The following is a 13291-nucleotide window of genomic DNA, read 5'->3' as shown; positions in this document are numbered from 1 at the left end:
TTTGTGTTCAGGGTTCACATAAAAAGCTTTGCTTTCATCATCTGGTAATTTCTGTATGATGATTCTTTGAAGAAAGTCATGGCACCACATAAGTAGTGATGTACGGGAGAATAAGATAACTTTAACACAAGAAACTAGTGTGGTGTAGTGGTTAGAGTGTTGGGCTGAGTTCGGGAGGCCCAAGTTTTAGCCCCCACTTGGCCCAAAATCTCACTGGGTGACTTTGGGCCAGGCACTGATTCTCAGCCTAACCTACCTCACAGTGTTGTTATGAGGATAAAATGGGAAGGAGGAAGATCATGTATGCCACCATGGGCTCCATGGAAGAAAAGGCAGGATATAAATGTAACAAATAAATACAGTAAGACTGGATCGTGAGACCTCGCGCTCATACTACCATTCAGAAAGTTGTAACAGTGGCAAATGCAGATTTCAGTTTCCCCACAGAAAACTATTCCTCACCTTTGCAAGTAAGCCTCACCGATATAATCAGAGGTCAGCTTGTACTGCCATAAAACAGCGAGATACTCCATTGCAGGCCACAGCTGCACCCTACTACAGAGCTGAGGTAACAAAGTAGAGTCCACCTGCTTGCCCTCAGGCTTTTCTTTAAGAGGTTCAACCAGTGCTCCTCCTTCCTTCAGCTTTGAATGCTGGAGACTCACCAAAGTCCGCAATTCGTCTGTAAGAAATAAAAGGAGCAAAAAAAAAAAATTGCAACTAGAATCTCATCTCCTAATAAATTCAAAAAGGTTAAGAAAAAAACCCACTGGCACAAAAGATTAAAGCATATATATTGTTATATATTGTTGTTATTTTTAAAAGAAAAACTTGCAGTACTAGCATTTTTACAAAGAGCTCCCCATTACAGACTGCCAGATGTAAGAAGTCATTCACCAGAACTAATATCCTTCAAATGATTGGCCCTGAGAATGAGGCTTTGAGCTTGAAGTAACGCAGTCTTTATCTTCCACTCTGTGGCAGCAGTTTTCAGAATACAGATTTCCTTTTGCAATTGATCATCCCCAAAAGTGGGTCTCAGTTCCAGGATATTAAGTGCTTTGGAGAGTCTCCTCAGCTGGGCAGCAGTTTCCACAACTTCTTTATCCTAAAAAGGTTAAATAAAAATTTAAAAAATGCTCACTCCAGCCCACTCTATCTTGAACACTATCTTGTTTTGCTTCAGTTTTTTCAGTAAAACAACTACAAGAGAACTGTGTAAAAGTTTTACAACTTTGTGTAAAAGTTGAGGTAAGCATGCATGATTGAGAGGGATAATACACACCTAATATGCACAAGAAGGTTGCCTATCAGAGACAGCCAACCTTCTTGGCAAATGTGTCACAAGTTAATCCAAAGAATGAGAACGTTCAGCACTAACGCGTGCTTCAGTATGTATGCATCACCCTGTGGAGGGGGCCGTTTTGCTTCTAGTCTACAGAGCTGAGGCACAGCGAGCACTGCAGCACAGGAAAGGCAAGCAGGAGCAAAGCGGCATTTTACCTCACAGCCAGCCACACTGGCATTCTGACTCATGTGCAGGAATACTACAAAACTCTGCTGCCTGAGCCACTTGTGGCACTCGAACTGCAGCTGGGTGTGCATATATTTAGAAGTGATCAACTAGGTACTGCTATGAAGGAACATCGGAAGTGCTGTGAGTGCCGCACTTTGGGCTCTCACAGCACTGTTTTCAATTGTAGAGTTTTGACTTCTTAGACTGTCTAGAATTCCTTAGATATGAAGCACGAAGGGTATATAAATACTGTAATACTTTTTAAAAACCAAAAAACAAACAAAAACACGGACTGGCAGAAGGTTCTCCTGGGTTTCAGACAGGAGTCTTTCTCAAATACCTGGGACCTTCCGCATGCAAAGTATGTGCTCTCCCACTGAGCCAGAGCCCTTCCCTGCAAAGAGGCTGGCTCTACCTTTCCTTACAGGGAGAAAAATGTGTCCATTTCTAAATGTGCACATTTTTCGAAGATGCAACTATTTAACGTGATCAAGCAAGTTCTCTTGTTGCTCTGTGACACAATGTCCTTAAAAAATTCTAGAAGGGTAGCAATGTAAAACATGCTTTTAAAGTTCTCTAAAAGGTTTTTTTAAAAATCAAATCTCCATAGAGAGAAAAAGATCTCCACAGAAGCCATAGAAGTTACATATAAACAGGTCATACCTTGAAGGGAAGAGGTTTTCCCAAAGACTTCTGCAGCTTCTTAATGCTGGCAGAATTACCAGCAGGATTGGCCAGACAAGACTGAATTTCCTGAGACACAGACTGAATATCCTTGGACAGCCTTAAAAGGAGAGAAGGAATAAATGTTCATACAGAAATTCAGGGGAGAAAGACCGGTCATTCAGCTATGTGGCCAGAAGCCTACAGAATCTCATCCCACCAATAAAGTAGTCTCAATAGCCTGATGGTCAGCGGCCTTCACGTAATCACCTGCAGGGGAAGGCCAGGGTGCTGGCAAGCAGCATGCTGGAGATTGTATTCCCACCACTGCAGTTTGTGTAATCACAACTCTTAATAATAAATAAAAAAGCTATTTCCTCTTGCAGGTGATGATATGGCCCTGCTCAGTATCTGAAACTAAGCTAAGACAGAGTCAAGCACTTGGTATCTCCTGGATACTGTATTTCATCTCTCACTAGCCCCAACTTCTGTCTGTCTGTCTGATTCTCTCTAACACACACACGAACTTCAGTACTTGTGTTCATGCCTCAATGTGGGTAATACTAAAGAAGGACTGCATTCACACGATCGTCGTGGGTTATTTAAGACACAATCAACTGCAGTACCCGCAGGGGCCAGCCTGAAAAATTCAAGCCTCAACTGTGGCTTGTCAGGTCGACTGACAAGGGGTGGGTTGTGCGGCTTGTTGTGTCGCCCGAACCCTCGCAGAACCCTAAAACAGGCCAGGGGTTCTGCAAAGGTTCAGGCGACACAACAAGCTGCGGTCACACCTTGAATATTCAAAATGGCCACTTCAGGCTGTGATAGTGGGCTGTTTCATCATGAGAACAGGCCCAATGTCTGTAACTATGGTCTTGTCTAAAGTTTGGTCTTTATGTTAAGAAGAGCCCTTTGGGACAGTGAATAGCACTAAAGGACAGCTAAAACCAACGTACTTTTGTTGTTCATATCCACTCAGTAACTCAGGTATTCTGCCGATTAAATGTTTCACAACCCAGTGCCAGTGAAGAGACAGGAGTGTCAGGCCAGAAGAATCCACAGCTACCATGTCAGATGTTGTCCAAAACTTGTCACGCCACAATAAGCAATGCAGTATCTAGAGGCAAGCCGGGAAGGATTAGTTTCCCAACCTATAATACATACAGCAATACATTTCAGGTTGAGAACTAGTGCTAGGAAATGACCATCCCTTGAATCCAGAAGCTGCCTTACAAGAGCTGAAAGACACTTCTGCCTATGCAAGATGGCCTTCTAATTTCTGCTTGTGTCAAATCCCAGAGGGTCCAGCAACCGTCAGAAGCAGGGTTTTTTTTGGGGGGGGGGGGGGCAGAGGAGTCAGTAGTGAAGAGGATGGTCAAGAAAACCCCCATTACTTCTTTGTCTCCAAGTCTCAGTTAACAAACTGGCCTAGTTGCCCCCTCCCACAACATGAGAATCAAATGTTAACGTTCTGCTTGATGTAGCTGTAGATTAAACCATCTACAACTATCCATTCCCCAACTACAACCAACTTGGAACACAAAATCTAATGCTATAATAGTGGATCTATCTAAAATATATTGCAGAAATACATTCTGACCCAGGTAGCAATTGAGCTTTTTAACAACTGAGTAGTGTATATTATCAGAGAGTGTCTCTGAAATGCTTTGTTGTAAAATGTAGGAGAAAGAAAAGAAGTAAATTTCATATTTTGCCAAAATGACCACCAGCCATGTTGATTGGTTGTGGGGGATAATGGAGATTGTAGGCCAACATATCTGGAGGGCACAAGGTTGGGTAAGTCTGATCTAGGGAGGTTTCTTGAACCACTTTGCCAGAACTTCCACCAACAAGAGAGGACAGATGGACTTCATGTCCTCTAACCAAGTTTCCAGTTCCCTTTTGCTACTGAGGAACCCAAAGGAACCCCAAATGGCAAGAGGGTGGGTTTATGGTGGGTGGGTGGATGGGTGGGGGAAGACGAACGGAAATTCATGAAGGAACTGGGTCAAAAATAGAGTTTGTATGGCCTACTTACTTCATACAATTTTTCATCAGACACAGCTACTTGAGTAGACTTCACCCAGTGCAACACGAAGGCATCCCAGAGCTCAAAGAAGGCAGCAAGGTTGGCCACAATAGCATGCGGAACTGAGTTGTGGTTGCCAGGATCTTTCATTTCAAGATTAAAATTAAACCAAAAGAAAAATACGTCACTGGATCTACTACGTGATACACTAATAACAGTAAATAAATTGTTGAATTCATGAGCGTATCATTAAACATTGGTCAACCCCTGAAAGTTCTCAGTTCTCCCCTCTGAACTCCTTGCATAACATTAATACAAGTTTATAAATGCAGTGCTATTACTCTGCAGGTGGAAGGGACGAACTGGCTAGGAGGAGCTTCAGACCGATAGAGGGCTTAAAACTCAGTCACGTGAGTCCCTGCTTTTCCTGGGCAATAGGGGGAGATAACCCATTGTGGGATGCCTTCCTCACACCAACCTGGAGAATCACACGTCCAGCACACTCCAATATTATATTCAACCTGTATCATCTTGAAAATTATCGTTCTTGGTCAGAAAACAAAACTGAATTTGCTTTTCATTGATTAAAAACCAGAAAGTCAATGGATACCTTTATGGAACTCTAAAGATATCCTCAAGGCACTGGTTTTTGGCTTTTTTGTGTTAATCAAGCTTCGTTCAATATAGCTCTTTTTCTCGCGGTCCAGAAACAATATTGCCCTGCAATTACAATGTAACGCACACATGGATATCATTAAATTAACATGATAAGAAGTCAAAATCTTGTAAGAGGAAACTTACAGCCTACAAACTGAATTTCAGGTTCTGGCTATTAAACATTTATAAGACCATAAGACGTGCCCTGACGCTGGATCAGACCAAGGGCCCATCTAGTCCAGCACTCTGTTCACACAGGGGCCAACCAGCCATCGGCCAGGGAGGAACAAACACATCTTCTAGGCTACATAAACAATTCATGAGCGCTGGCTAAGACTGTGGAGGGGCCTGAGGATTAGTGGTAGAGCACACACTTTACATTCAGAAGGTCTTAGATTCAATCCCAGGCATCTCCACATAGGGCTTGGGAAGACTCCTGCCCGAAACCCTGAGAGCCGCTGCCAATCAGTGGCCTGGTTCACAAATTACAAGAAGCCACCATGGCGCTTCTTGTGTCGTCGGCGGCTATTTTAAATATTTGAGCAACGGTGGGGACACACCACAGCATGACGTGCAAACCCAGCAAGGACGGGTTACTACAGAGTGGTTGACAAGCCACTAAGAACCCATAAGCTCCTTTAGGGTTGCAGGTAGCTTGTAAACCACCCCAACAACATAAGGACATAAGAAGAGCCCTGATGCTGGATCAGACCAAGGGTCCATCTAGTCCAGCACTCTGTTCACACAGTGGCCAACCAGCCGTCGACCAGGGACCAACAAAGCAGGACACAGTGCCAACAAAGCTTTCCCCAACCCGACACCCTCTAGATGTTCTGGAGTTTTAGTCTGATACCTCTGGAGGGCACCAGGTTAGGGAAAGCTGAACTAGAAGCTCTACAGCAAATTGAACTGAAATAGATCCTGCCCAGAGAATGTATAATTCTCTTTAGACAGGCAAAATGGGAGACTGGGGTGGAGAGGGAAGAATTCAAGATATCACCGTCACGACTTGCAAAAGGTGATTTGTATATTTTGAAAGTTTCATTTAAAAATAACAGCGTGAGTTCTCTCATGAAATTATGGGGTTGCATCCAGGGAAGATGAAGTGGACCTTCACCTACCCAACAGCACATTTATGCTTCCTCCACACACACTGCAGCCTCCTGTCCTGTCCTGTCCCCCATCCCTCAAAAACTACCCTAGAGCGTAAAGGGGATCTCTGGAATGTATGTATGAATGTATGTATGTCTGTATCATTACATTTATATCTCGCCTTTTTTCCTCCAAGGTGACCAAGGCAGTATACATGATCCTCCTCCTCTCCATTTTATTCTCACAACAACCCTGCAAGGCAGGTTAGGCGGAGAGTCGGTGACTGGTCCAAAGACACCCAGTGAGCTTTTGAGTCCCAGTCCAACACTCGAACCACTACACCACATTGACTGGCATAGGATGGGCCATAGAGGGGTGTACCGGGTCAGGGAAATCAGAAGAAATTTGGTGGGGCTGCCTTGTGGAAGGTGTCCTCTCTGGATCCAAGCCATGGCTTTAGGCTTCATTTAAATTTTGGTTATTAGTGAACACAAATGAAGCCAACTTTTCCTTGATTGTGCTCTCATCTTTCATTCCATAAGAAATCAGAGAGTCTGTGAACTGCCCAGAGAGCTTCAGCTATTGGGTGGCACAGAAATGTAATAAAGCAGGGATTGAGTGGATTGCATGTAGTTTATTAAAAAAAGGGGGGGCTAATTATAGACTCTATCAGCCAAGGTAAAAGCAACGAAATTGAATTTACAATGTAGGAAAGCTTATTCAAGGTATGATAATAAGCTTAAACTTTAAAAACCAAAATACTAAGGTGTGTGTGGCTAAACCCACCGATTTGAAAGTGATTTCAGAAGAATAAGCAGCTGATCTGAGTGTTCCACTTCTGCATCAAAATCCACTGAATTGCTAATCATATCCAAACACTGCATGTTCCACCTTGGATCCATAGGAATCACGTGTTCATCTAATGAGACAACAGAGCAGAAAAAAGACTCACATCTGTCTTTAAAACAAACAGTTCCCTCTCTCCAACTTTAACAGATTAAGAGCATTCCTAGGTACAGTGAGTGAAGGAACACTCTCCTGAATATAGACACCTTATACACATATATTTAGACGCCTTATATACACACATAGCATATAAAAGGAACATGGGGTTATGCAACTATTTACTGTGCCTTATTCTGAATGGAGTAGCGCTGCCAAAGCATGTTTCCTAAACCACTAGTTTTAAGTGTGCTGCCACAAATTACTCTTCATTAAGAATCTCCAAAGGGCAACACTCCTCAGGGCGTATTGGAAAATTCTTGCTAGCAACACTGTCAGCGGTGTTGAATGGAGGAGGCTCACTGCTGCATGAGATGTGGGGTTGCCCACACATTGCATCTTTCTGGTCCTAGATTTGTGTTCACCTTAATCTTGTTTGAGAATCATCGTTTAGGTTTACTTGATGCATATGTACCATTGAGTTATATTTGCATACTATGGGGTTTGTGTCACATGGCTACTGGAAGTGGCTCCCTCAGGCCATCTGGGTAGCTAAAAGACTTGTCTTACAGCATGGGAAAGACCCATGCCCACTGTAACTCTTCAGTGCTCAAACACCCCTCTTAACAAAGGCTTCAATGTAAGGACACATTCCTGAACATCTGGTCAGCATATAGACACCTTTGCCTAAGACCTGGGCCAAGGGGTATGAATTTTGCTAATTCTACAGGTAGGCCTGCCTGTGTATGCGCTTAATCATACAATGGTACAATGACCTGATGGTCTGTATAACCTTGTTTATATTATTTCCTTTATTTATACCCTTGCCCGTGATCCTTTCCTCCTTTTCCCCTCACCACCCTCCCTTTCCATTTGGTTACAGGTGTATGCATGTTAGTAAAGTGGCTAAAGAACTTTTTTTAAAAAAATAGCCTGTCAATTTCTCATACTAATCTTCATTACCATATTTCTTCAATTCTAAGACGCACTTCCCCCCCCCCCCCATATAAACATCTCTAAAAATGGGGTGCGTCTTAGAATTGAGAGTGTGTCTTAAGGGTTTTTTTCTGTTGGTGGTACTGAAATTAGTGCGCGTCTTACAATCGAAGAAATACGGTATGTCAAAAGCATAGGAAAACCCAGTTCCCATGTCATGCTGGGCTCATTGAGGGTTGTTTAACCCCTGATGAACACATTTAGAATATACAACTCCAACGAATTTGGCCACCGAAGATTATTTAAGGGCTAAACCCTCGCATAACCCTAAAACAAACCGAGGGTTATGCAAGGATTGTATAACCCTTGAATAACCATCAGTGATCCCCAGCATGAATCATGGTTCAAACTACCCCCAATGAGCCCAGCATGTCATCTGAACTGGGCCAAAGAGAATACTCAATGAAGCACACGCACAGCTGAGGGAAAGGGAAGACATCTTACCAGTCATATTTGGTTGCAGCATCTTTATTACATTACTGATTCCGCCTGAGAGGGGGCTGAAGTAGAAATTATTCAGAGATGCAGCTCCAGCTTCCAGCTGAGTATGCACTGAATCTGTAAAAAGTACAGTAAGCATGAGCTGAATTCCAACCACAGCCCATGTACGATCACAAAGCGCTTCTGTGCTTGTATGGCTGAGGGGCAGGGGTGATATTTCGATCTAACAGCACTCCATCGCATGTGCACGGTGTCAGGTACAGGTACAAGGCCAGCCTTGTACCTAGTGGTTAGATTTATTAGGAAATGGTTTGAGAATGTCAGATGTTCTCTGCAAGCTTATTTCTGTAAGCAGTTCCCATGGGAGTAGCTGGTTCACTCCTTTGCCTCGGCCTTGAAGAGGCTGGTTCTCTGGGAACTTCAGAGTGTTTTGGAAAAGGTGGGGGCCGCTCTTTGAAGTGGGTTGTAACATCCCGCTCTCATGGCACATGGGCATAGTGTACAGGTCAGAGGATGCAGGTGCAAAGGCTGAAAAAGCTTTGCTAGGTTTCATACTGTTGTGTTCTGAGCCTGTTTCCTCTGGCATTCACACGTGCTGGCAAGCTGACACGAAACACTCACATTAGTGAGGCTTCTTTTATTGAGGAAATCACTTGGTAGACAAGCTTAATGGTTACAGAGTCTCCAAAACACACTGAAAGCTGAAGTTCCCGGAGAACCACCCACCTCAAGGCCGAGGCAAAGGAGTGAACCAGCTACTCCCATGGAAATTGATTACAGACATAAGCTTGCAGAGAACATCTGACATTCTCAAACCATTTCCTAATAAATCTAACCACTAGGTACAGAGCCGCCCTTGTACCTATTATTCCTGACATACAGGGCTCTTCATGTGGCTGCTGCTGGGGCGAAGAGCCAACCCCTCCTACAGAGAATGCAGTCAATTAACTAAACTGAAACTCAACTGGTGTCAATGTATGCAGCCAGATTCTCAGGCTAGAGGCGAAGAAGAAATTGAAGGCCATGAAACTAGAGAATCCCCAGTTCTTGCATCAACAGTTCAATTGCGACTATATGTTTTTTTCTCCATTCAACTGTTGTACTCTTTCCATTTTTTTTTTATCACATACACTGTCCCTCTGGGGACTTACACAACTTTTTTTTTTTAAAAAAAAAAATCCAAAATCCGTATTAGGATAATACCTTTATTAAGTCAACTCAAAAGTCACAAGAAATGTACAAGCCTTTGAGATCTTCAAATCTCTTCATCATGCAAGATGATGAAGCAGATGGGGGGGTGGGGAAGAAATCCTTTCCTTCCTGCACTCTAGTGGGACCCACTGCTAGTATAATGGGAAGTTAGCTCATTTCCAGAATGGGGAAGATCTGCGAAGATCATAGAAGGGCGCTCGGCTAACCTGTCCTGATCCAGAAATAAGTGGAAGATTCCTTTACAAAGTGCATTACCAGTATGTCCCAGTGGCACAACGGAATGAGCGGGAGCACAGTGGTAGTATAAGACACTGCCCTTGATGTCTGCAAAGGTGGAAATTATATTCTGTTTTTATTTCCCCCCAGTAAATTTATATTATACTTGCAAGACTCTAGTAAAACCCCACACTCAAGTTAAGTCTGAAATCTTATCCATACTTACCAGGGAATAAGCCCTAATGAATATAGCAGGACTTATTTCCAAGTAAGCACACATAGGATTGTGCTGCATGATGTTACATCAACTCGTCTACCAAACATTAAGATCAGTCTTGGTTAAGCAGAAGATAAAGAGTGAATACTTACCAGGCACTTGGGATAAGTTCTTTTTTAACTGATTAAGCCACCCAACTCTCAATGTCCAGTCCTGATTGGTTGCCTTTTCTATGAACAACTTAACTGCTGCAGAAAGGACCTCCATGTCATCTGCCCAAAAAGCACTCATCTCAACTGCACTGAATTTGAGACAATCTGGATTTGCAGACTGTAGAATTTTCTCAAAGTCATGTATGGTAAGAGGAAGTGTCCTGAAACAAATGTTAAGAAAAAAGTTCACTCCTACATACACTCACAAACAAAACACCTGTACAGTTGCCAAAGGCATAGAGGAGACATAATCCCTAAAGTGTAAGCGCTAACAATGCTCGGTAAAACTCCAGATATGCACTGAAACCATTGTTTAGCTTGTCAAATAAGCCTTACTGGCAAAGAGTACGTATGGGCTGCTTGCAATCTTGTAAGCAAAGAGACTGGAGAGACAGGAAAACTATCACAATGGCTTGCTCAGTGAATATGTACCACTAAACCATGGTTAAATTAAAACATGACTTGGAAAACACTTCAAACCATGGTTTCATATTCTACTTTATAGCTGACCCTTAACTATAGTTTAAGCATTTAGACACAATTAATTAACCTTAATTAGGAAAATAAACTCTGATTATGCATTATGGGCAGTACTCTTCATGGCTGGCACACCAACAGGACCCACCGCAAGCAATGTGAAATGAGCAGGAGGACTTGTTATCAGAATGGGACAGGTCAGAGGAGCTCGCAGAAGAGAACTCTGCTAAACTGCCCCGATGGGAAGGTGTGTTTACAGAGTTGCTTTACGAAGTGCTAACTCCCCCCATTGCACCAACAACTTTGGCCATGGACTTTATTTCAAAATCTTTCGTTTCACGGGAAATAGTTCCATCAAATATTTTCATCCCATTTTAAGTATATGCTTGTTGTTCTATATTTAAGAACATAAAAAGAGCCATGCTGGATCAGAGCAAGGGTCCATCTAGTCCAGCACTCTGTTCACACAGTGGCCAATCAGCTGTCGACCAGGGACCCACAAAGCAGGACATGGTGCAACAGCACCCTCCCACCCATGTTCCCCACCAACTGGTGCACACAGGCTTCCTGCCTCGAATACTGGAGATAGCACATAACCATCAGGGCTAGTAGCCTTCTCCTTCAGGAATTTATCCAACTCCCTTTTAAAGCCATCCAAACTAGTGGCCATCGCTACATCTTGTGGTAGTGAATTCCTTAATTTAAAACTATGCACTGTGTGAAGAAGTATCTGTACAGCACCATGTACATTGATGGTGCTATATAAATAAATAATAATAATAAATAATAATAATAAGTACTTCCTCTTATTTGTCCTGGATCTCCCACCCATCAGCTCAATGGAATGACCCTGGGTTCTAGTATTTTGAGAGGGGGAGAAAAATATCTCCCTATCCACAATTTCCACACCATGCATAATTTTGTACACCTCTATCAGGTCTCCCCTTAGCCTCTTTTTTCCCAAGCTAAACAATCCCAGCTGTTGTAACCTTCCCTCATAGGGGAGATGCTCCAACCCTTGATCGTTTTAGTTGCCTTTTTCTGCACTTTTTCCAGCAGTATAATGTCTTTTTTTAGGTGTGGTGGCCAGAATTTGTGCACATAAGCAGAACGTTAGAAGTCAAATCATGTATGTTAATAACTACTGTCAAGAGAATAAAAATATATTGTCTCTCAAACAGAGGGGCTGCTGAGTAATGAACGTACAGGGACAGGCAAGAGCTGCTTAGTAATTAAACTGGAGTAGTTAATTCTCACTTGTCAAAACTGTAACATCAACCTCTCTTGCCCACCTGTTGTTTTTTAGATTCAGTCTGTTCAGGCAATATGCCAGGACCTGCCCATCATTATGAACTGTAGAAAGGAGAGAATCTTCAGCTGCAAACAAAGCACTGGATGCAGAATCTGGCCACAAACCCAAGGCCAGGAGGGAGACACCTCTTGTTTCATCCGACTCCAAAGCTGAAACATACTTCAATATCACATCCAGCACAAGCTAATACATAAGGAGATACAAAAGGTTGCAATTAAAGTACTTAGAATCATAGAATCATAGAATAGCAGAGTTGGAAGGGGCCTACAAGGCCATCGAGTCCAACCCCCTGCTCAACTTCTGCTGGGGGGGGGGGGGGGAAGATAAGCCTTCTTTCTACAATATTTCTCTATTCAAAAGCATGAAAAACAAATTCACTTTCACTATGATCTAGGAAATAGCCTCTCATCTGGATTACTGCACTGCGTTGTACGTGGTTTGAAAATGGTCTGGAAACTTCACCTGGTCCAGGGCAGTGAGATTGTTAATGGGAATTGGCCAACGTGATCATATCATGCTAATACTTTTCCAGCTGCATTGGCTGCCAGACCATTTCCGGGCCCGATTCAAAGTGCTGGTATTAACACTCAAAGGCCTAAATAGCTTGTGGCCAGGTTACTTGAAAGATCTGAGAGTGAACACACACATACTTTGGATCTTAGAAAGGGCTATAAAATCTTAATCTGCCAAAACCCAGGAAAGGACTGTTCTTGGTGCCCTCACCTTCAGGTGGTGGAGTGGCTGACTGGGCTATCAAGGGCAGGGTCTTTTCTGTAGTGGAACCCCCCTTTTTCCACACAATTTTTTGGCGGTATTTAATTTGTGATAAAGTTTTGAGTAAAAACTATTTTCTGTTTTATTGGGTAGTTTTTCTGTTCTGTTCATTTAATTATTTAGTAAGTTACCTTGTGGGTCAATATTCATGAAAAGGTGGAATACAGATGTTTCAAAATAAATTAACAAACATTTTGCATCTTCTCTCCAAAGCAGACTGAGCGTGTCTGAGTAAGGTTTACCTTTTGATGGTCCTGTGAATGCTGAGGACAAGCATAGACCTCCCAACATGCTTTATAGAAGCTCTTCGCTAGACCAAGCCCCCGGTGCAACTGCTGCACAATCAGCGTTGCAGAATGAATCAAAGACGATAGCGTGTACGTGGACCCTGTTAAGACAGACATTACCATCCAGTAACCGTGTCTGCAAAACACCTAGACATGTTTCAGTTTGCTCAAAGGTATTTTCACATGTATTAGATGGAATAAGGAATATATATATAGTTGTGTATGGTTTTTATATGCAATTAAGACAG

General features: G+C 42.8%; 1 protein-coding gene across 1 annotated transcript in view; it reads right to left on the bottom strand.

Annotated features, from left to right (window-relative positions):
- The window catches only part of MDN1 (midasin AAA ATPase 1), a 119069-nt gene that overhangs the window by 50811 nt on the left and 54967 nt on the right, over positions 1-13291 (bottom strand). The window contains exons 47-57 of the mRNA XM_063124877.1: positions 12999-13144; positions 11963-12165; positions 10134-10354; positions 8340-8453; positions 6744-6876; positions 4819-4928; positions 4218-4351; positions 3136-3296; positions 2180-2300; positions 898-1108; positions 463-682 (exon numbers count right to left, since the gene is read on the bottom strand). Coding sequence (XP_062980947.1) covers positions 463-682; positions 898-1108; positions 2180-2300; positions 3136-3296; positions 4218-4351; positions 4819-4928; positions 6744-6876; positions 8340-8453; positions 10134-10354; positions 11963-12165; positions 12999-13144 — 1774 coding nt within the window. The remainder of the gene's footprint in view (positions 1-462; positions 683-897; positions 1109-2179; positions 2301-3135; positions 3297-4217; positions 4352-4818; positions 4929-6743; positions 6877-8339; positions 8454-10133; positions 10355-11962; positions 12166-12998; positions 13145-13291) is intronic.

This window comes from Elgaria multicarinata, chromosome 4 (genome assembly GCF_023053635.1).
Source record: "Elgaria multicarinata webbii isolate HBS135686 ecotype San Diego chromosome 4, rElgMul1.1.pri, whole genome shotgun sequence".
In the NCBI taxonomy this organism is placed as follows: Eukaryota; Metazoa; Chordata; class Lepidosauria; order Squamata; family Anguidae; genus Elgaria; species Elgaria multicarinata.
Note: the sequence above shows the minus strand (reverse complement) of the source record. Positions and strands in the feature narration are given on the sequence as shown.